Source organism: Leptonychotes weddellii, chromosome 10 (genome assembly GCF_054177405.1).
Source record: "Leptonychotes weddellii isolate Sample4059 chromosome 10, ASM5417740v2, whole genome shotgun sequence".
NCBI classification, from domain to species: Eukaryota; Metazoa; Chordata; class Mammalia; order Carnivora; family Phocidae; genus Leptonychotes; species Leptonychotes weddellii.
The window spans coordinates 113,605,746-113,629,228 of NC_138378.1; the positions used below are offsets into that span (position 1 = coordinate 113,605,746).

At 43.0% G+C, this 23,483-nt stretch overlaps 1 protein-coding gene across 2 annotated transcripts; it reads right to left on the bottom strand.

Annotated features, from left to right (window-relative positions):
* Window positions 1–17,048: 17,048 nt before the first annotated feature.
* On the bottom strand, window positions 17,049–22,073 carry LRATD1 (LRAT domain containing 1). Of its 2 annotated transcripts, none has more exons than XM_006743910.3 (2): window positions 21,989–22,073; window positions 17,049–21,019 (listed from the first exon to the last, which is right to left on the bottom strand). In XM_006743910.3, the coding sequence occupies exon 2, from the start codon at window positions 20,981–20,983 to the stop codon at window positions 20,111–20,113; it is 873 nt and encodes a 290-aa protein (XP_006743973.1). In that variant the 5' UTR covers window positions 20,984–21,019; window positions 21,989–22,073; the 3' UTR covers window positions 17,049–20,110. The 2 variants fall into 2 exon arrangements, with proteins under 2 accessions (XP_006743973.1, XP_030895617.1); XM_031039757.2 differs by having other exon boundaries at window positions 21,919–22,023.
* Between the last annotated feature and the right edge of the window lie 1,410 nt (window positions 22,074–23,483).

Here is a 23,483-nt window from a genome sequence, read left to right on the forward strand (position 1 = left end):
TCTTTTCCTCAACCATTTCCTCCAGCTTCTCTGAAAAGAGAACACCAAGCAGCCCAGCCTACGGTAACTTGGCTGATTTGCCCATATCTCAAGGTCAGTCTTCTGAGGAGCAGCCCTTATGTTGAATTTTCTTTCCTTCATTGTTGGACGTCCTACAAGATGCAGAGCCAAGTTAGAAAGAGAAGAAAAACGTTAACATCAAATTTAAAAACCATAGGAAAAACAATAGTCCAGTTACCCTGTGTACTCTCCCTATCATAGACTCGATCCCGTCATGGTGTGCGGTTCCAGTAACACATTTAAGGAGTATATTAGTTAGGATATAGTTTCTGTACCTTGGGACAAAAATCCAAAGTAATGGCGGTATACACAAGAGAGAAGTTATTTTGCTTTTTCCTAAAGGAATAAGATTCTGAGGCAGCTGGGAGCCATAGATCTCTCAAGAGCCAGGGCCCCTGTTATCTGACCTTCTCCAACACATCTTTTTTTTTTTTTTTAAAAGATTTTATTTATTTATTTGACAGAGAGATAGCGAGAACAGGAACACAAGCCGGGGGAGTGGAAGAGGGAGAAGCAGGCTTCCTGCCGAACAGGGAGCCCGATGTGGGACTCGATCCCAGGACCCTGGGATCATGACCTGAGCCGAAGGCAGATGCTTAATGACTGAGCCACCCAGGTGCCCTCTCCAACACATCTTTAACAATTCCAGGGATTTGTCTCTGTCTACAAAGCTTCATCTACATTCCAGCCAGCAAGAAAGAGAAAACAGAAATGAAAGGATGCACCGATGTCCTTTAAGAGCACAGACAAGATGTTGGACATGTCATTTCTGCTCCCACCTCATTTGACAGAACTCAGTCACTTGAACACATGTAGGCACAAGAAAGGCTTTGGCACATGGTGTTTCTTCTTGGAAGCCACATGAACATCTAAGTGTGAGAGCTGCTCTTGCTCCAGAAATTGAGAATGGTTATGGGCATACAAGAACAGTTCTGTCATGGGAAGAGGATGGGCTTTTTCCAGAGTCTGTAGTGCCATCCCTTAATAAGGAGCTGGCAGTGGATTATTACAACCAACTGGTCATTTAAGTAGAATCATTACCAATTGTTCTTCAGGTTTATAGTTCCAGAAATATATGGGTATAGATTTATGCCAAACAGACTCTCAAAAGTTTGATATATAAATCAGATAAAGAATGTAAGTTAGAATGAGAAAAATAACTATTGATTGGCACAGGCAGTTTGTGTTGTGATCATCCAGGAAGCTCGTAGAAAAGCCAAAGGATAATTGGGACAATGCTGGCTGAGTATAAAGAACAAAAGGGACCAGCTAGTCCTCACATTCAGTAGTTCATCAAAAAAGAAGAAATTGAGGTGACTTCCTGGAAGCTCTTATGATACATCATCTTAGAACTGGGGAAGTATATAAAGATCACTTGATTCAGTCTGCCATTTTTAGAAATTAGGAACAGAAGTTCAAAGTGGGGAAATGACCTGCTGAAAAAAACCTCGTAGCTCATTAGAGGCAGAACCAGGGCAAAACCAAAACAAACCAAAGTAAAACAAATCTCATTTCCAATACAAGCAAGCATTTTTTCCAGTTTAATTTACACTAAATTTCATTCATTGTTTCATTTATTTAGCCATTCATTAAGCAAGCTTAAACACTAAAAAAAAAAATATTTAAGTAGAGAAAAACACAACCCTACAATTACCACTAGGATTAAGAAGTAGAGGGCCACCAGCCCCTCAGAGGTCTTCCTAATGCTCCTTCCATTCATTGCTCCTCACCCAGAAGTAGCCACTGTCCTTATATATATTACCATAGTTTGCCTGTTTTTACTTATTTTTATTTTTTTAAAAGATTTTATTTATTTATTTATTAGAGAGAGCACAGCCAGGGAGAGGGGCACAGGGAGAGGGAGAAACAGGCTGGGAACTCGATGTGGCTTGATCCCAAGACCCTGAGATCATGACCTGAGCCGAAGGCAGACACTTAACCGACTGCCCCTAGTTTACCTGTTTTTTAAATGTAGTAATATATACTCTTCTGTTCAACATCATGTTAGTGAGATTTATCTGTATTATTACTGCACGCAAGCACAATTCACTGACTTTTATTATTGTAGAGGACACCACTATATGAATGCAGCACAAATTATTTATCCACTCTACTGCTGATGGTGGTTGGAGTTGTTCCAGCTCTTTGTTGCTATTAATATTCTTGTACATACCTCTTCTTACACCTATATTTGCATTTCTATGGGCTTATCCCTGTGTGGAATTGCTGGGTCACAGTTTATATTTTCAAACTTAGTAGAAACTGAAATCATCCAAAGGACTTGTATCAATTTAAATGCCCACCAGTACAGTATGAGAGTTCTGGGGGCTTCACAGCCTCACCAGCACTTGGTGTAGTCAATCTCTCTCCTTCTATCTTGTGGTTGCTGTGTCGTATAATAAAGAAATAAAGAGAACTTCCTCAACTTCAAAGAGTTTCTACTAAAAGCCTACAGCAAACATTATATTTAAGTTTGAAATTGTAGAAGCTCTTCTGTTAAAGTACTTGTTAACATTTTTTCTATTTAATCTTAATACTGGATGTTCTAGTCAGTGTGGTAAAACAAAATGAAATAAAATAAATCAGAGTATTTAAGAAAGTTAGGAAAAGTAATGAAAGAGGATCAGTGCTACTGGCTATTAACATCACAATATAGGGCTCTAATAATTTATATAGCATAGACCTGAAGCATTAAAAGGCACAGACGGATGGAAAATAATATAAAATTAAGAAATAAAGGCGCCTAGTGGCTCAGTGGGTTAAGCAACCGACTCTTTTTTTTTTCAGTCATTTTTTATTATTATGTTATGCTAATCACCATACATTACATCATTAGTTTTCGATGTAGTGTTCCATGATTCATTGTTTGTGCATAACACCCAGTGCTCCATGCAGAACGTGCCCTCTTTGATACCCATCAGCAGGCTAACCCATCCTCCCACCACCCTCCCCTCTAGAACCCTCAGTTTGTTTTTTCAGAGTCCATCATCTCTCATGGTTCATCTCCCCCTCCAATTCTTGATTTCGGCTCAGGTCATGATCTCAGGGTCATGAGATCAAGAGCCCCTGTTGGGCTCAGTGCTCAGCAAGGAGTCTGAAGGAGATTTTCTCTCCCTCCACCCTCCTCCCCTCTCTAAAATAAATAAATAAATAAAATCTTAAAAAATAAGAGAGAGAGAGGGGCTCAAACTCATCCACGTTTAGGGAAATGCAAAAGAAAACAACCATGAGATATCACTTTGCCACTGTCAGAGTGGGAAATTTAGAAAGTTGGATAATGCCAAGTGTTGGTGGAAAGTGTGGATATAGGAACTTGCGTGCTCTGCTAGAGAGTACAGACCAGAGCAATCACTCTGGGAAACAACCAAACAGTGCTTTAGTCCAGTGAGACAGATGTCTGCCTTGAGACCCAGCAGTGTCTCTCTGAGTGTGTATCTCCCACAGATCCATGAGGGGTGTGAACAGGGAAGTTCCTCCCCACACTGTTGTTGTGGTACAGAACTAGAGACAGCTTAGGGGAGTCTACTAGTTAGTAACTAGAGAAGTATAATAGAATAATGCACAGAACAGAATGTCATGCAGCACTCAGGAGTCACAGACTAGATCTACACAGAACAACATGGATAGATCTTAAAAAAAGCATTGGCTGAAAAAAGTAAGACATCATATGAGGTGGATCACACAATGTCATTTGTGTGTATTTAACATATGTGCATACAAAATAAAAATGCATGCTTTGGGGCGCCCTGGGTGGCTCAGTTGGTTAAGCGACTGCCTTCAGCTCAGGTCATGATCCTGGAGTCCCAGGATCGAGTCCCACATCAGGCTCCCAGCTCAGCAGGGAGTCTGCTTCTCCCTCTGACCCTCTCCCCTCTCATGCTCTCTCTCTCTCTCAAATAAATAAAATCTTAAAAAAATGCATGCTTATATAACCACACGCAAATAAAGGAATATATATCAAGCATATTAGATTGGTCTCCTATGGTGAGAGAAGGGGTAAAAAGAATGAAGATGGAAATAAAAGGAAATTAATCAATCAGTAAAGAATGGGAAGTTCCAAGGATCAGTGACGATGATGTTCCATGAACATAGGCATATGATACAGTCATCCTCCATAGCTGAGCACTCTTAATTATTATGTCCTTTAGTGAAATTGTGTGTGTGTGTGTATATATATGTATATATATGTGTGTGTGTGTATCCTGAAATTGTTCATATCCATTTACCTAATAAGTCCTTCTCCAGAAATATATATATATATATATATTTTTTTTTAAAGATTTTATTTATTTGACAGAGAGAGACACAGCGAGAGAGGGAACACAAGCAGGGGGAGTGGGAGAGGGAGAAGCAGGCTTCCCGCGGAGCAGGGAGCCCGATGCGGGGCTCGATCCCAGGACCCCGGGATCATGACCTGAGCCGAAGGCAGACGCCCAACGACTGAGCCACCCAGGCGCCCCTCCAGAAATATATTTTAAGAAATAACTGAAAATATAGAAAACATGTCTACCCAAAGATGTTCATTGCAACATGATTTTTCAGTACTAAACAGTATAAACAATGTAAATATTAACAATAAAGATAATGATTAAATAAACCACGGCATATCCATTTAACATAAGACTTTCCAAGCATTAAACTGATGTTTACATGGAGTTCGTATTGACATTGGTGATGCTTATAGCATACCAAGAAGTAAAATATGTGATATAAAATTTGATTGATATAAATGCAGCTAAAATGGAGACACGCATTGAAATATTATCAGAAGAAAATACATGTAAGTGAATAGTAGCTTTATATGAGTGGTAGGACTACAGACAATGTTTTTCTTTTTTCCTGCATTTTTCAAATGTAATTTAATGAATAGTTATTACTTTCAAAAATGTAAGACAAATTATACCAAAAAAAGAACAAGCATTGTTCCCAGTTTAAATGCAAATTTCCTAAGAAATATGACCAATTATGAGCTGTCAGTACTTTTCCTGAGCACAAGGAAACAACAAATTATGAGGCCACCTGAGCTCCTGGAGCTAGGGAACAGTTCTGGTTTCTTTAAAGTGAATCACAGATGTTAAACTGGATGTTTTGACTAAGTCACAGCTAGAAAAGAGGTTCGATGCTCTAGTGGAGAACTAGAAAAAAATCCACTGTAGATTGTGGAGAACTTGTTTAGATAACTCTAAACCCCACACCAAGGAAGTACTAAGAGAGAGGATCTTTGAGAGGATTCTGGTGGACTATAAGTACCCCCCCCCCCACCGACACCAAGGAGTGGGGTGAAGCAATCCTGCCTTCCCTCAAGCCTAGCAAGAAGGGCTTCAGGGAACCATTGGAGAGCTCCATGTGCGGGGCAGTTAGGATTCCTTCCCAGGACTGGCCCACTTCCAGGGTTTGTACAGAATAAGGACACTTGAATGTCTTCCTAGCACCAGATCTTGCATACATTTCCTGATCTCTTTACCAGCCTTTCTCCACCTTCCTCTCCACATATACCATCCTATCCACATATACCCGTGGCTCCCTACACACACACACACACACACTCCCTACACACACACACACACACACACACACGCTCCAAAGGAATTGGGATCTATAGTTATCAAGGAAGAAAAAAGAGGAGACAGGGCAGGCTGTCTACAGCTGTTCCCATTTGGGAGAGGCAAGGGCTGTCACCTGTAATAAAGTTGGATATTGGCTCTTTCAAGGGTCTGGGTTTTCCAAGTACCAACTGAGACTTTGGCTTGAGTTTAGCATAACAGTAGGACTTTCTGTTACCTAAGAGCGAAGAGAAAAGTTCAGGGACTTGCCTCACTTTATCCAGTGACAGGGGAGAAACTACCCTTCATGAGTACACATAGGATTAAAAAAAAGATGCTTTTGATTTTATTACTTGATGCCAATTACACTTCCTTTCTCCACCTTTCTCCATCTTTTGAAATACACAATGTGTATTTCACTGACAGTTTGGCAGTTTGGCAAATGGCTTTCTTGGGTGTGAATACTGGAAGCAGCTGGGTGGAAGCTACTTGGAAGGCTGTGGGGCAAGATCCAATTGCAGTGGTTCTCAAAGTGGGGCCCTGGACTCTGTGGGGTCCATAAGACCCTTGCAGTGGATGTACAAGGTCAATAATCCTAAGATTTTGGCTTTTCTACTCTAATTCTTTCATGTATGTTTGGCAGAGTTCTGCAGAGCTTACCTGATGTGTGCAGGAACAGATTGAATGCAAAAGCAGACATGAGAATCCAGTTTTCTGCTATTTAGCTAGACATTAAAGAAATTTGCAAAAATGTAAAACAATACTGTTCTTCTCGCTTTTTTTTTGGAAAACAGTTATTTTTATTAAAATTATTGTTTATGTAACATGTAATGTGTTTATTATTGGTATTTTAAATACATAAATATTTTTTTCTGTCATTGTTAATTCTATCGTGGCAAATATTGATAGGCATAACTTACATCAACAAAAGCTGTAGTGGGATCCCCAGTAATTTACGGGAACCCAAAGACTGTTGAAATGTTGAAAACCACTGTGCTAATGAACTAGGCAGGTATTCCAAAGGAGAGAGTCTAAGAAACAGATGCCTCTACAGATCGAGAAATACAATATGTATAAAAGTTTCCTCTTACTTTTAAAAATCTGAGTAAACACCCAAATGAAAACATACTTTTATAATAGTCATTTGTGTAAGATGCCCATCCAATATGCACTGGAGGCAAACCATGTAACAGAGTTTTCAGTTCCAAGGTTAGAGAAGTTAACTCTACGTTTTGGGCCCATTAGAAGCAGGGAATGCAAGTAAGAGTGGAAGGGTTCTCCGTGAAGGGGACATAATACCTGGAGAACTCTCTGGCCACAGAAACACAACCACAGTTCATTTTTATAGGGTTCCAGTGCAGCTCAGATGCAATTACTGAGTAACATGTTGGGAGGGGTATTTGTCCTTCCCCTAATGGAGTAGTTCCTGCTCTCATTTAAAAAACACCCATTTGCCTCGTCCTCAGAGCACCTCTATTTGGATGAAATTTCAGCAGCTCTTTGATTTTTATCAAAATGGTTTTGAACAATTCTTACCTCCTTGAAATTCTGCTAAGGAGAATAGAAAGTGAAAAAGACAAGATCCAAAGATTTACCATCTAAAAATGGAGACAAAGTGAACCTATTCAAGAATTAGGAAAGAACCTATTCAAGAATAAGGAAACCTGTAATCTCAATGGTAAAAGAAAATCCACTTAATAACTTAGATTCATCCGATTCAACTGACTGCCTTTTATTTACAAAGCACTGTGGGGTGGAAATTTTTACCACCATTAACAGTTTTAACTTCATCCTAACCCTGTGAGTGAGTGTTCATGATCTTTTCAAAGGCAAAAGGATGGGAGCCCAGGGCAGTGATTTGCCCAAGATCCCACAGCCAGAAAGTGAGGAGTCAGATTTGTAGCCATGTGGTTTTCAAAATCCAGCATCCTTTCCATTATGCTGTCCTCTGCTAGATGATTTACATAATTTTATTTATTCCGGTCTATTTCAATCTCTAGTGAGTTCATAGTTCATGAGGAATAGCTAATCTCATTCAGAGATGGAAATGCCATCAGTTGAGTCATAAGTACTCTTTCATGAGACTGGCCATGGGTAAACATTGATTCACTGCAGCATCTCATGGTACTGCTCTCCTAGATAAGTTAAACAGGCCTCTTTATATGTATAAATATGTCCTACAGCCAGATCTGTGCAGGGCCTGACTTATGCCATTGCCCTGCTGTTAGAACTGGCCAGCCACTAAAATAGGCATTATTTTGTACAACTGTAGCAGGCTGTTGCCAAAAAAATCTAATTGAGATCTTGTATACATTTTTTTAATCCAGAATTTTAGACTTCTTTAAGGAATTAGAGGCAGAGTATGTATTGATTATTTTTTCCTTCCATTTATTTTGGAGAGATATTTCCTCCCAATACTATAAGCAGCATAATATTTATTGTCCAATAAATGACTCTGAGGACTGCCTTGGACCCCTGGTGATAGAGGCCCCTTAAATGTTAGCTAACAGGTGCATCTCTGTTTCTGAAGTTCAGGATGAAAAACAGAAGAACCTCAACATCGAAGTTTAATTCCATTTTGACTTTGAGACACGCATTTGAGAATTTCATTCCAGGAGACAGAATATCAAGTCTAGGTGATTAGTGTATGTGTTAAACAGTTGGTCCAGAGTTGGATTGTGTTTGTGTTTTTGAATACCCTAATACCTACTTCTCTTAGGCACATAATTTTGAAAAATTAAGAGTTCTTCTTTTGTTCAGCTGCTGCTACCAGAGGCATAATATAAATACTCCCACATGTTAACTGGAAACATTAAGTGGGGTTTCCCTATGAGAAAACGATGGAAGGAGACATTTGACTATTCCAGGAAAATCTTGTGAGAGACAGAGAAGCATACCGGCTTCAGATCAGAACACCTGAATTAAAGAGCTGGTTCTACTAAATGCAAGAGATATCACGTTGAGCTAGGTATTTACCCCTGTCAAGCCTCCGTGTCCCCATTTGTACAAAAGGGACAGTGAGATCTGACTGACACAGGTTAGTTATAAGGATGACAACTGACTACGTAGGCTGCTCATCTCTGAGTAAATGTCAATAGTTATTCTTCTGATGATGTGGACTTATTTGCCTCCTTAGATTATTTCATCACTGTAGACAAATCTAATATCCAGGACACTATTGTAGGGAATAAAATAGTTTGCAAAGGAAATAAAATCACCCTGGCCCTATAAGGTTGGAGACTTAGGATATTCTGTTAGTATTTGTTACTTAAAATTACTCCCATTAGAGTAATTCTTCTGCTAAGCAGCCTATATTAAATTCCACATGTAATCCTATTGGAAGAACAGAACTACAACATCAGCAGTACTCCTTGAGGGTTCTTGTCATTTTGACAGATTTGACAGGCAGACAAATTTAATTTATTAAAATATTCTGTCTAGCATTTTTAAAAGACAAGGGGTTTTTACACCGTAAATGAGCTGTTTTCATAGCCTTATTAAAATAAATGCATAAAGTCAGCTGTTTTTCTTTGGAATTCATTAACATGAGATTCAAGACATAAAGAATTGCACTCCAGTCACTGACACATATACACCTGACATTTTGACTATTTCTCAGTCTGCATATACTCTGGGATTTCTCCTTTTTTAAGCAAATGAGAATTCCACATGAGAAGGAAAAATTTGCTTATATTATATGCCAAATTTCATGGAGATGTTTATTAAAATTATTAGAAGAATTTAGAAAGCCAGTGCTTTGCAACCAAAGGCCACTGGAAACACCTGAGTGAATTTGGGGTGTCCTTAAACAAGAGGCTTAGATTTGTTTTTCTTCAAAGAAATTCTGTTATTTGCGTTGAAGGAATGTTGTCAAAGTTAATAGATTTCCTGTTTTCGTCAAAGGGCCATTTTTAAATTAAACACAATGCACTTTGAAATTGAAATGTTTGTATAGACTGTGAGGCAGTATCAGTTCTCAAAGTTGTCAGTTTCCTCTCGGCCATATTTCCACCTCCACTACTAATTCTACCTGGCAAAATGGTCTTCATCTTGACACATTTTGTACACTGCCATCTGAGCAGTGTTCCCGCGGCTTCTGACATTTTGATTGTTTTTTCTCTACAACTTACCTTGCCCCTCAGAACTGACCTATATCCTGCCCTCCTGTCTGTGACCTTGACCTCTCTCCTTGAGCGAGATCACCTTCGCAGGTGGCCTAAGATCATCACTGTGCTGGGGCCAGCCCCACTCCAAGAAGTCCCTAACTTGCACAGATTTTCACTAGAGAATTTGTCCTAACACTGCGAGCTAAATCTTAGGCAACCAGTCCACCTATCAATCAGAAATCTTGCCTGCAAAGATGCACTGGGAGGTGAATTAATTGGTAAATTAAATGCTAATAACCTGCCAATCTCAGTAGTTCCACAGCAAAATGGCTTTGATTCAATATATTTAAATCTCACATGTACAGAATTTACTCTAAAAATAGCATTTTACATAAAAATGACAAAAGATAGTCCATTAGATTTAAATAACATGCAAAATTGTCTATTTTCTCATGTTAATAAAGATTCAACAAAAATGTGTAGTTGTCTTAAAAACATCATTCAGATCTTCTATGCCCATGACTCCCTTCTTGAAGTTGATGTCTCCTGCCAAATGCTTCTTCCTTTGACCGTCTATATTTTTTAACTGTACTTTGGCAATGACCAACATTCCAGACTGTAGTGAACTGTGGCTAATAGTGCACCTGTCTCCTTTACCTGATGGAGTTCTTGAAGTATAGACCATGTTTTGTATCCACATGACATAAAACAAAGGCTTGCCTTTAACAGGGACCCAACAAATGTTTAGGGAGTTGATCTCCCATGAGAACATTAATTTTAAAAAAAGCACTTACTGTTTCTATAGCAGGATTGCTGCCTTTTAATTAAGTTAACTGAATCAAATTAAGTCCACTGAATCAAATTAAGTCAGCATTGGTTGCGCATCTAATATGACCAGATACTAGCTACTAAGAAACCAAAGATCAAAATGCCAAGATCCCTACCTCAAGATTAAAACCCAATTCATCAGGCAATCTGGTTCCCATTAACTTAAATAAATTGTGTTTGACATAGTTTAGGGGCTGAAAATTGGAATATTAAGTGTGTAGAGTCAATGTTAAATGCTCAGATAAAGAGCTATAGGAGCTCAGTGAGAAAGGATTAATTTGGCTTATTGTCACTGAAGTAGAGGTATTGTAGGAGAAAGAGAGCCTTCTCAGAAGAGCTGACAAATGAACCGGGTCCTAAAGGATGAGGAGGATTTTGACATGTGGCTAAGGCGGGGAGAAGGATGTTCTATGCGGATGAAACAGCTTGAGCAAAGGCATATAATGATATGGCTTTGGAGAAGGGTAAGTAGTTCAGTACAGAGGACTCATAGGGAGAATGTACTGTGAGGAGTCAGGGGATTGAGCTTCAGAGAGTGGACGTAGGGGACAGAAGGGGCATAACTTGAATGATGCCATGCAGTCTGGATTTTATCTGGCAAGTTATGGAAAACCCTTAAAGGCTCTAAGGAAGTAACATGGGCAGAACAGATCTGGGCTGTCAAACCCTTATTTTGTTGGTAGAGAATGGGTAACTACCTCTGCCCCCATTTCCTTGTGTGGATCCTGTCTTATAAAATTATATGCAAATAAAGCAGATGCACACAAGGGGCACTGATTTCTGAAATGAGGAGGGTGAGGCTGCATAATGAAACATCTCGTCTGCTGTCTCCTCTAGAAATTGCTCTCCAGGCAAAAGCAGTTTTACCATAACCCATATTTACCTAGGTTTCTAATCCCATATTAGTAACATTTCATTCTTTTTTTTTTTAAAGATTTTATTTACTTATTTATTAGAGAGAGAGAGAAACAGCATGAGAGGGGAGAGGGTCAGAGGGAGAAGCAGCCTCCCCGCTGAGCCAGGAGCCCAATGCGGGACTCGATCCCAGGAACTTGGGATCATGACGTGAGCCGAAGGCAGTCGCTTAACCAACTGAGCCACCCAGGCGCCCAGTAATATTTCATTCTAAAGAAGTACTCCATTCTTGAGTTTTGACACTTTTTTCTCAGCAGGATATTATGGTTTAAAATCTCAAATTAAAGTAGCTTTTCTTAAGTACAAATAACCATAACCATGACCAAAACCAGATTAAACAATATTAAATGTCCAGAGGTGCTCAGATAATATTTTGCTGGAAAAACACAGGGTGCTCCTCCTAAGAGTTCTAGGGAAAATATCAAATATAGAAATATATATATTTTATAAGACATTAATGTAGGTACATTTTTAGTGCTCAATTGCACTTCAAATTATTTCCAATTATTCTAGCTATTCAACCACCCTGGGAGTCCAACTGTCATCAATCAAAGGAGGCTGGTTTTCTTCTGCCCCCACTGCTGGAATGTCAGGCAAGGGGTTGTTTTCCTTCTACAGATGCCATAGGTATATTTGCTTATTAGTAAGATTGGGAAAGATTTTACTTTCCCAAAGGTGAAGAGGACTTGGATTTTTAGTAGACCTTCTCTGCCCTGGTGGAACATCTCTGGTCATTGAGGGCCCGTTGACTAAAGTAGCCTATATGGGAAATGTCTTGTCTCGACATTGCAAGTCCTTACTTCTTGCAAGTCAATCCCGAGCTGCCTTCTAAATTTGCAGCTCTCAGAGCTATCTCACCTAGATGGAAATTGAGTTACTAAGAAAAATATGCATTTCCAGCATAATGAAACTCATAAAGTTCATTCATGAAGAAATGCTTGTAGCAATACAACCAGGGCAGACAAACCTTTCCAACTAGATATGGCTAATCTCCCATCATTGGTAGTGTAATATAGACGCCTCAAAATTCCAGCTTATTTTCTAAAAAGAAACTAATTTTATATAGTACGATTCTTAGGGAGAATCATGTAGATGTTGACAGATTCTTTTAGCCCATTCTTACTGTGGTTTGGGCTCAGAGAGGAAACCATGTGCAGTATGTCCCATATACTTATGGAGAAGCCAACTCTTCTCCCTTCCCCCCTTCTTCCATTCATTCAGCAGATTCTCACTGAGCATCTATTGCAAGTGCTAGACTTTGCAGGTGCAAAAATGAGTAAGTCACAGAGCCTTTCCCAGTAGAGCTCAGTCTAGAGAGAGACAGATGTAAACAATATTTATAGCAGAGGAGAGTCTGGGGGAGGAGTAAACAATTCAGTGGGCACACACAGAAGAAAACTACTAAAACCATGCTGGGGGTAGCATGGCACTACTATGAAGGGTGAATGAATAAGGGTTTTCTACTCAGGAATCAAGAAGGGCAATCAAGTAAAGCAGACAATGTAGAAAGTCATGAAAGCATGAATGAAAATGATGTGTTCTGCATACTGTTTTGTGTGGCCTTAGTATAAGCTGGTGGTAGACAGGGGCCAGACCGTGGAGGACCCTGACTGCCTCATAAGGAGCTTAACCTTTATCTCATCAGCATGGGTGTATATTTAAAAAGATCACTATGGCCACACATGTTTGGATTGAGGCACCAGAAGGATAGAGACAGGAGAGGAGCTATGGAAGCTCCGGGTATAACGTGAGGACCTGGAATGGGATAAGTAACAGGTGAGATTAAAAACAGTGATGTAGAGTGTTTCTAATTGTATCTGGGAAAGCATTCATCATACCCTCAGATAAAGGATGGCATGTCCTATAAAATATAATCAAAAGAGTATAAGAATAGACACACAAACACCCATCCCTATCCACACAAACATACAACCAATGATTGGGGTGCATGTGAACTCTTCCCTCTAAAGCTTCTCCTGGATTATGTGCTTGTTCCTGGACCTGAATCTGGTTTTGGCTTAGAATTCACATGAGCAATCTGAGAATACACTTCGATGCTGTGGGTAGGGGACGCATCCTTAATTTGTCCGTTTTAAAAAATCAGAGGTCTCTGGCTTCTTAGAGATGTAAGGTCTGCCCTGAGTAAGGTAGCCAGGTAATGTCCTGGACATGCAGTTACATTTGAATTTCAAATAAAAAGATCATTTTTAGTCTAAGTATGGCCCAAATATTGCATGGGATACACATATACTAAAATGATTATTCCTTGTTTATGTGAAATTGAAATGTAATTGATTGGCCTGTATTTTTATTTGCCAAATTGGGCAACCCTACCCTTGAGTCTTGCCTTTCTCTGGCTCAGAATCTGGGCAGACAATTCCACTGAAAAGCGTAAGGCAGGACCAAACAAAGCATGTGCCGAAGAGCTGGGAGATGTTTACAAAATCATTGTCAGCACAATCCCCCCCAGATTTGCTCATTCCCCAGGAGAATCTGAAAACAAGGGGTTTGGCAGTGAACAAAGAGCTGGCATGCCGCAGAACTATTGGAGGGGAAAATGATTGAATTTAGAATAATAATGTATTTGTTAAAGCAAATATCAGTATACTCGTAACAGAGAAGCCCTCAAGTTTCCCGTTATGGCATAAACAGAACATTAACGTCTCTATCATAGATTGATGGCAAGAATTTTCTTGGAAAGCACATCAGAAGTAGCCTTATATGATCTTCTTCTATTTTTCTGGAACACTGAATATAGTTCAGATCAACTTTTGAGGCATTTATTTTGTGCTTGAAATTTAGGACATGGGCTCTATTCACACCTAATATTTTATAAGCATCTCCCCTTTGGACAAAATTAAGTTCAGAACTCACGTTCACATAAAAAAGTAATTGGATTGTAAAAGCCAATGGGCATAGCCATTATATGGATATTTTCATATATAAATGAATAATGTTTATTTAGAAAAACACCCATGACCAAACTCCATCAAATCTAATTTTCCCAGAGAGTTAAGCTCATATTCTGGTAGGTTTTTCCCTACATAACTGAAGAAAATTCTTAGCAAGAGCTTTAATAATAAAGCTTCTTTCTGAAGGAATAATATTGTGATTTCATGCGAGAAAAACCTGCCCTTGACGTAAATGAGAGATGAAGTTGTGAGAAGGGCTAGTCAGAGTTACTCGTTCACTTTCCCCTTTCTGGCCAAATGACAAGAAACCATTTTATCTTTGGATTCTTTGATAGTTTTTTGTTTTTCTATTAGCAAACAGAATATTCAGAAAACCTTTTTACCTGGTATCAGTCTTCAGCCTCATAAATTACACTTTTATGGGTCTTCTGAGGTAGGAAAAGCCTGCCAATTTCAATTAGAGAAATTTAGGTTCGCTTGTAGAGAAGCCAAGTGGTGGGATTTCTGGCTTTCCCGGTGATCAGGTATAACCGAGAACACCTGAGGTAGAGAGTTGCCTTAGCCTTATATTTACTGAGCATCCATTGTGTGCCTTGCATTGTCAAACAGAGATTGACTGTACCCCACGGCAGGGGGGTCCGTTCATTGGGGTGCCATCAATGAATGCAATAATCACAAACTCACCCCCAGCAACAAAGGCAGAGAAGACTGTTTTTCCTTTTCCCCAACATATTCAAATATCTAAATCTCTTATATTGCAAGTTCAAATGAGGTCAACATACAACACATGAGTGATGAAATCACAGAGGTTTTATAAATTATTAAATGATTGGAAAATAAGATCTCGGCTTTCCTGGCTCCGGTTAGAGAACAGGTGTCCCCCGTTGAAAAGCTCATTCGTTTATTTTATCACGTTCTAACTTTCCCACTTCTTCTTGCGTCTTATTTTATAATTACTTCCTTATCTTCACAGCTTTCCTTTGAAACTTAGGTCTTTTTAGTTAGAGAAACAAGGAACATATCCTTCTAAAATTGAGACTATAACTAACTGCAACTCCTACATTTTGTTTATGCTCAGTTTAAGGCACGGCTGCCTTGCTAGGGGGTTGTTCACTAGCTGTTAGGACCCCGAGAGTGTCTCCTGTTTTATAAGTCTCAAGTCACTCTCCATTTTGTTCTAAATAGTCCGTATATGCGTGCACATCTATAGGTCTCTGAATGAAAACATAATTACCAACTATAGGTAGGAATGTATATGTGGACATAGGTATACATGTATATATATGTGTGTAAATGTGTATATGTAAATGTATGTTTACATAAATGTACATATGTATATGTGTAAATGTATACATATGTGTATGTATATATAAAATTCTGCCAATAGCTCGTAATTGTCAACAAAGTTGAGTGTGAGACAACCATTTTCTAAAAACAGTTCTTAATGTTTCAAGAAATTTGAAAGCCTGGACTTTTCACCTGTAGACCCTTTATGCATGTGGCAAATCATCTCTGAAAGCCAAACCTAACAAGATTCTCTTCGTCTGTTTAAAAACGAAAAAGCAGAAAGCTTTGAGGGTATGTATATAGATAGAAGGAAATAGGGTTGCTCTACTATGTTTGTGTAGTTAGTGTTAATTTCACTGAAATTTCACCGTGCTCCATTTATTAGATAACTAAGACATTGAACTTTGAGAGATGTTGAAAGCACACATGAAGCATTAAGTAATCAATCAATAAGGTATAGTGTTTGAAGACTGTTAGGATATACTGATTATTCAGATACTTCATTTTGTAAACACCAATAGATAGCATGCTTTTCTGAAAAAAATAATCATTATTCAAACAAAAGTGTTCACCATAGAAACATGACACAAAGAGGAAGATAAACATCAAATTTTTTTTTTAAAAGATAGTAAAATCAGAGTACCTGGGTGGCTCAGTTGGTTAAGCAGCTGACTCTTGATTTTGGCTCAGGTCATGATCTCAGGGTTGTGAGATGGAGCCCCGCGTTGTACTCCATGCTTGGTGTGGAATAGGATTCTCTCTCCCTCTCCCTCTGCCCTCTTCACCTCCCACTCCTGCTGTGCTCTCTCTCTCCCCCACCTCTTAAAAAAAGGTAGTAAAATCATGAAAGATCATTGGACTTTCAGCTGCTTCTGTTTTTTTTTTTTTTTAAGATTTTTATTTATTTGTCAGAGAGAGAAACCGCAAGAGAGGGAACACAAGCAGGGGGAGTGGGAGAGGGAGAAGCAGGCTCCGCACGGAGCAGGGAGCCTTATGCAGGGCTCGATCCCAGGACCCTGGGATCATGACCAGAGCCGAAGGCAGATGCCTAATGACTGAGCCACCCAGGCGCCCCCTGCTTCTGTTTGTTCTAATATGGCACAAGTGTTAATAAGTGAAAAGTATGAAGTCTTTTCATAAAATGTGGTCATTACAGGGATTTAAAATTTTAAATACTGAGGAACTTTATATGTATGTATCTATTTGGCTCGTGGATATACTTTAAATTTTTAAAAAATAAATATATTATGTCATTTCTACAGGATTGTTTTTTAATGAAGTAATACATTTTGGTACCTGGTTTTGTTTAAAATATGCGCATCTCTCTCCTCCTCCCTAGCTTTTTTTTTTTAATAACAAAATGTGTAGCAGAGCAATCTTTGGAGTAAAAATGTTCATTTTTTTTTTTTTTAGTACTTTACTTTCAGAGTCAGCCTCTGAAGGTGGAGAAAGAACGGACGCATAGGGTCTTTTCCTCTATACCACATAGCCCAAAGCCCTGACCTCCAGCTGATCCACACTCAGCATCACGAAAGGTCTTATGAAGCTCTGTTCTCTCGAGAAGTACCAAAACTGAAGTCCCGACCTCTATGAAAACATTAGGAGGCTTCTGGTTTTAACTTTTAGAACTGATAAAATACGGAGATATTATATTCACTCAAAATAAAAATCAAGTCCGTCCATGCCATCTCCCAAGGGAACTTCCCCCTTTTTGGTTTCACTGACATTGCTAATAATGCCCTAAAAACACCCTTTTTCGGGATAAAGCTATTAGATAATATCTTGATAATATCCTCTTCCTGATGCACTATGATCTGAATTACTTTGCCATTGGCTGTAACTAACACGGACCAGGAATTCCCTTTGTAACGAGTGTTTTCCTGTTGTGAATTTGTAGAAGTCTTATCATCACCACAATCCTTAATACACCAGTACAGGAATAAATGCTGCTTTGGCTGCCGAACTTTTATTTTTACCACCAGTCTAGTCTCAGCAAGTATAAAGCTGCTAAGCCAGCGCTGTTATAGTGACCCTCTCGGTAAGAGGAAATCAGATTATGTGCCATCAGAGGAAATAAATGTTAGTATTAGGTGTGATCGACCGATTCATTTCTTTTGCTTAAGTCCCACCCTCTGAGTGACAGGTGGAGGACAAAATGTGAAGAAGGAGTCCTGCTGAGTAAGTGCTTAGGATGGTGTTTAATACAGCAGAGAGCCAAGATACAGTAGGAGGGGACACAGTAAAGAATGTGGAGAGGGTAGATACAATAAAGAATTTCGGTTTATGATCTGCCATCTGCTATTTGAAAGAGGAATTAAGTTAGGGAAATAAGTGGCTTTCAGTTCTCCATACATGCAAAGGTAAGTTAGTTATTACAAAAGTTTTGCTGTCGTATGTGCTGAAAGAAAAGCATATGCATTTAAACATCTTTTAAAAAATAAATCACTCAATAGGCTTAAGAAAAATACTCTAGTTCATATTTCATTGATCTGACCTTTTGATTCAAGATCAGGGAATGAATCCAAGATGGAAACCAAAAAACAAAACAGAAATGAATCATTTCACCATGAAAAAGGCATTTCCAGTCTCAGTTAACCTCGACTAGCTTTTATTGCATTATTTTTGAAATGCCAAGAAACTGGCTTTGGCCATATCTGCCGTCCAACTAAATCACAGCCGTCAATATGCAATTGCTTGCAACAATTAGCTAAACACCATTATTGGACAAATCCCCTGGAAAGGGACATAGATGCTCTAGGTGTCTGATACTGAATCAAGTAACAGGCAGGGGCTGCAGCACAGGGAGAGAAGTTGGTACGTCCTTGCCCAAGGAAGGGGTTTCAAACAGCCTTCATTTTTTTTTTGAAAAAGACACGTTTGCCCTGATCCTACTACCAAGTCCTTTCTGGTTTTCAGGAATGGATTGTGGGATTGGCTAAAGGGGGAAGGGGGAAGCCACCAATTCTGGATTCCTTTCTTAAGGACATCAAGGGGAGAGAAAGAAAAATAGAAATACAGATGTGAAATGGTAACGGTATACAACGTGGAGAAATGAAACCTCACGGAACCTGCTAGCAATTTCCACCAAAGCAATAAAACCCCTTAACTGACAAGAAATTCAGTACAATATACACATTTAACAACTTCACCATTACTAGGGCTGCCGTTTCAAGCCAGAAAATTAACTGCAATATTCAAAAACAGAATTCTCATAAGATTTGAGAAAAATAGAGTGAAAAGGCATAATGTTAGCTAAGCTCTTAGCTAAGTCCACTCTTAATGGCCCCCAGTATTTAAACTATCATGGATTAAAGCCATGAAAATAAAAATTTCAATTTGAAATTTTATTAGCATGTTGCTAAAATGGTCAATAAAAACATCAACACGATAGGCTTTGTTGACATAGTTGGAAACCTGCTCTCTCACTCTTAAAAACTTTATTTCCACTTCCCCACCTTCTAAGATTTCTATGTTAGGAAAAGCCAAACTGAATATCCTGGCTATGGTGCTGTAATAATGCTGGTTTCTGGAATGTTGCCATGTCTTCTCCCTCCAACCCTTTAAAAAATACTGTTTTTGAAATGCAGCCCAAGGAGGGAGCAATCTAGGGTTAGAACAACAAGTGACCTTCTCCACAAATTCAAGTTCCCAGACACCAGGTGAACCTTCTCCCCGCCGGGGTTGGCGCCCGCGCTCCTCACCAAATTAGCTGCGCCATTTTCCTCTCGGGACCAGAAAGGCTTCCCTCCTGCCAGCGAGGGAGACTCACAGGCAAATGGGGCGGGGGGTGGCGTTCGCTTCCCTCGGTGGAAAGGACTAGAAGCAAACCCAAGAGCTTTGCCCGGAGCCTGGAATACAATGTCGGGAGACTTGGGGCTGGAGAGCTGGAAGAATGCCGGGCAGCCTCGGGATGACCCGGAGTCCCGAAGTGCTCGCTTGTGGAATTATTCACAAGTGCCTAAGGGACAGGCTCGATTTCTTGGAAATCCTGAAATCTGGGGACACATTCATACAAGAGCTGAACTGTGCCCTGAAAAGATCATTTCTCACCTCCGACTGGTCTGTGTGTGTGCGTTTGGGGGCGGTGATGGTTCCCTTTACAGTAGGTCGGGTGACAGTTACAGACTAGTGACCCGCGGGGAAAGCCACGTCCCTGCTCCCCTCAGCCCTTTCTCCTTCCCCCGTTACAACTCAAGGGGAAAGCGCACGCTGGGTTTCCCAACACCTTCACCACACCGGGGGTCTCCGCCAGGCGCGCACTGCTGCCCTTTGGTCCCGGGGCCAGTTCCTGAGACTTCCTGCCACTTGCCGGAGGGGTGCGAGGGTGCAGCCTGGGCACTGGCCGCCGCAGGAGGGCGCTCGAAGGGGCGGGGGTTGTGGATCGCCGGCCGGGAGGCCCGGGTGCGGGGAAGGGAGCGGGGCGCGGGGAGACAGGAGGAGCGGGAGGCCCCCCCCAAGGCTACTCCTTGTCGTCCACGAAGTCGGCGAGCTCCTGGAGCACTCGCAGGCGACCGCTGGCGTCGATGCGGCGCTTCTCGCGGATGAGGTCTTCCAGGCTGTGAAACCTGGCCGTGTGCACCTTGTTCTCGCCCAGGTGCACCTTGAGATAGTACTGCTGCTGCGGGGGCTGCGTGCCGGCCGGCACCTCCCCTCCCGCCTTGAACTCCCGCTTGCCAAAGCGGCACCAGGCGGCGAAGCTCTCCGAGTTCGTCCAGCAGATCTCCTCGCTCTTGAGGCCCAGGTGGCCGCAGGCGTTCTGCACCACCAGCTCGGCCACCAGCGGGCGGTAGCGGTACCAGCTATTCACCACCCGGCCCACGTTGGCCGCGCCCGCCTCGTACAGGCTGTCCTGGCGGATCTCGCCTTGGTGCAGGTGGATGATCTGCCCGCCACCCACGTAGACGGCCCAGTGCGGCGCGGGCGGCTCCGGCGCCGGCTGCAGCCACAGCAGCTCCAGCAGGTCGCCGGGCTCGCAGAGCGCGGGCAGCGCTGTGACAGCGTAGACGCTCAGGTCGGCGCCCTGAGGGCCGCCGCTCACTTTGGAGAAGATGCATTCCTGGCCCCGGAAGGCGGAGAACTGAGTTTCGTTGAGGACCAGCTGGTGCAGCAGGTGGTGGTGGTGGCGGCTGGGGCTCTCCGGGCAGGGAGTGCAGCCCGGAGGGGCCTTCACGCCAAACTTGTCGGGCTGGCCGCGTTCGTCCAGGTCCTCCTCCTCATCCGAGAAGAAGTAGGCGACCCCGACCCGCAGCTCGTCCTTCTCGATCCCCGACGGGTCCCCTGTGGGCAACTCGCTGTAGTTGAGGTGGGTGATGCGGTCCAGTTGGTTGCCCATCAATGACGCGGCGAAGCGAGGGCCAGGAGCGGGGATCTGCGGAAGCACAGACGAGAGGCAGAGACAACGATCAGAATCGGGCTGCTCCTCCCCAGGACGTGCAGCGCCCCTGGGACCTGCTCGCCCGCCTACGCGCCCGTACTGGAGTCACCCGTTCCGCCCCAGCGGCAGGACGGGTACAGAAGCCAGCAGTCCTTGGGGCGAGAGCAGACGCCACCACCACAGCCTCGGATCCCGTCTGGGAACCCGGTCCAACTCCCACAAGAGAAAAGGCAGGCGGTTGGAAGGCGTGCGGGGTCCCAGTGGGGCGGACAGTACGGGTTGTGGCAGCGTGGGAGACGGACACCCCGAAAAGGACCGAAGGATAGCTTGAAAGGAAGAAGGGGCGCCTAAGGCCTCAGAGCTTGGAGCAAGCTGCGCTCACATTTGTCCCCACCCTCGCCAGCCTCTCAGTTTTGCGCTAGGTCGCACTCCTCCCCTGACAGCGCCTCGCACAATGACAATCAGACACATTCGCACTCACTCACTTGACACCAAGAAAATTTTGTTCACTTAAGAGCCCGGGCACTGACAGGCCGGCTGGTATATCGGTGTGACAATGTCACATATACACAATGACAAACCTTCACGACGACACAGACCCCCACATTCGCACACAGTTCTAACCCCACGCTTGCACGCTCGCCAGTGCACGTACACCCACGCACCCGGGCACACCTGCCCACACAAACAGGTGCACTCTGCCCCTTACTTCTCCTGCCTTCTCCATAGCAGAGCCAATCGGGCTACAGCAGGGCGAGGCCGTTCTGTCTAAAATAACCTAACAAAGAGGAAAGGAAAAGATGGGGGAAGCCAGTGCGGTGTCTGTGTGCGGGTGCGGGTGCGAGCTGTGTAGGAAGGTCCACTTTCAGCCAAAAGACCCCTTTCCCTCCTACCCGGCACAGGGTCCAAACAGTCGGACGAAGAAAAACCGTTCCCAAGGCAAAGAAAGCCGCCTCTCCGTACCCGTGATTTCCCTGCTCCCGAAACCCCAAACTCCTTTAAAGTCTCCTGGTCCCCATGGGTGCTGAGGAGGCGGCGATGGCGAGTGGGTCCTGGGCGGCGCGTGGGGTTGCGGCTCCGCTCTGCCCTGCGCGGAACGGTGCGGTGCGGTCCCCGGCGCGGGGACAGTGCGCCTGCCGGTCCGCGCTGGCTGGGGCGCAGGGTCCACCTGGGCAGTCCCGACTCTGTTCTGCTTTCCTACAACAGAGCCGAAGACTCTAAGTAGCCTCCGCAGCTGGTCCCAGGGCCCGCCCCGGGACGCGCTCATTGGCTGGGGCGGGTGCCCAAGGCCCCGTCAATCTCCGCGGGAGGGGGAGGGGAGCAGGGGCGGGTCTCCAGCGCGCGCTCCGCCCCGGCCCGCCCGGCCCCCGCGCACCAGAACGCGCACAGCCCCCGGGAGTGGAGGTGTGAGCACCCGCGGAGAGCGCGCGAGGGGCGCGGCGCTTTTGCGTGGCGCCGCTGCGAGCTTCCACCCTCGCCCTCCACCCGAGCAGCTTTTCCAAGCGGATCCTGACTGACAGCGGTCCGCCCGGGTTCTGTGTTCAGGGAGTATAGACTCCAGCGATGAAGCTGAGTCTGCGGGTGGAGAAGAACCCCAGTGTACCCAGGCACTGAGGACGGCCCGGGGCGGGGAGCGACATTGTCGGAGGCGGGCACCTGGACCCTGCTAGGCGCCCCGGGGGTGTCGGTTCCCGACGACCCTGAGCTGATTATCTGCCCACAGACTTTCCCTGCAGGCACCCATGCCTTTCACATTGTGCCTCCGACGTTCGGTTCATCTCTGATCCGTGTGAAACTGCTGACCCAGCACTGGCGCCCGGTTTAAAAGGAGCACCTTTGACAAACGGACTGAAAAATCGGAGCCTTGGCCAGCCCTTTCCCTAATTGGGCCTATGATTTGGGGTTGGGATTTTTTATGAAAGAGTGCATCACAAATGCCTACAGCCAAGCCCCAGAGCTGCCTTTGCTTAGGGATTTTTGTTCGGTTTTGTGGCAGAAGGGTGTCCAGCAGTAATTAACGATTGCATTTCCGGATGGAAAGTTAACGCACGAATGAGTTATGGATATTGGATGTTGAAACAGGACTTTCCTACATACGGAATTCTAGATGAGTAGTTAGAAAAAGCTTATCACACTAAGCCTTGAAGTGTTCTTAGACATCTGGTTCTATTCTCAAGAAGGCTCCTGAAGCTTTTTGGTGAAGCTTACTCTTGTTCCCCGGCGAGAATCGGGTGCTTCCTCTTTGTGGCCCCTTTGGCAGCAGGCGCAAAATCTTGGAGCTCTTACCCCTCCCCTTTTTTTTTAAGAATTACAAACCTGTGTTGACTTTCTTGCTCTTTACAAAGTGAGCGCCTGGAGGATTGGCGTGCTACATAACTTTGTATTGTGGATCTCCTTCACAATGCCGAGTGTACGCCGGGTTCCATCAGCAATCATAAAGATGGAAAACAGCCTGACC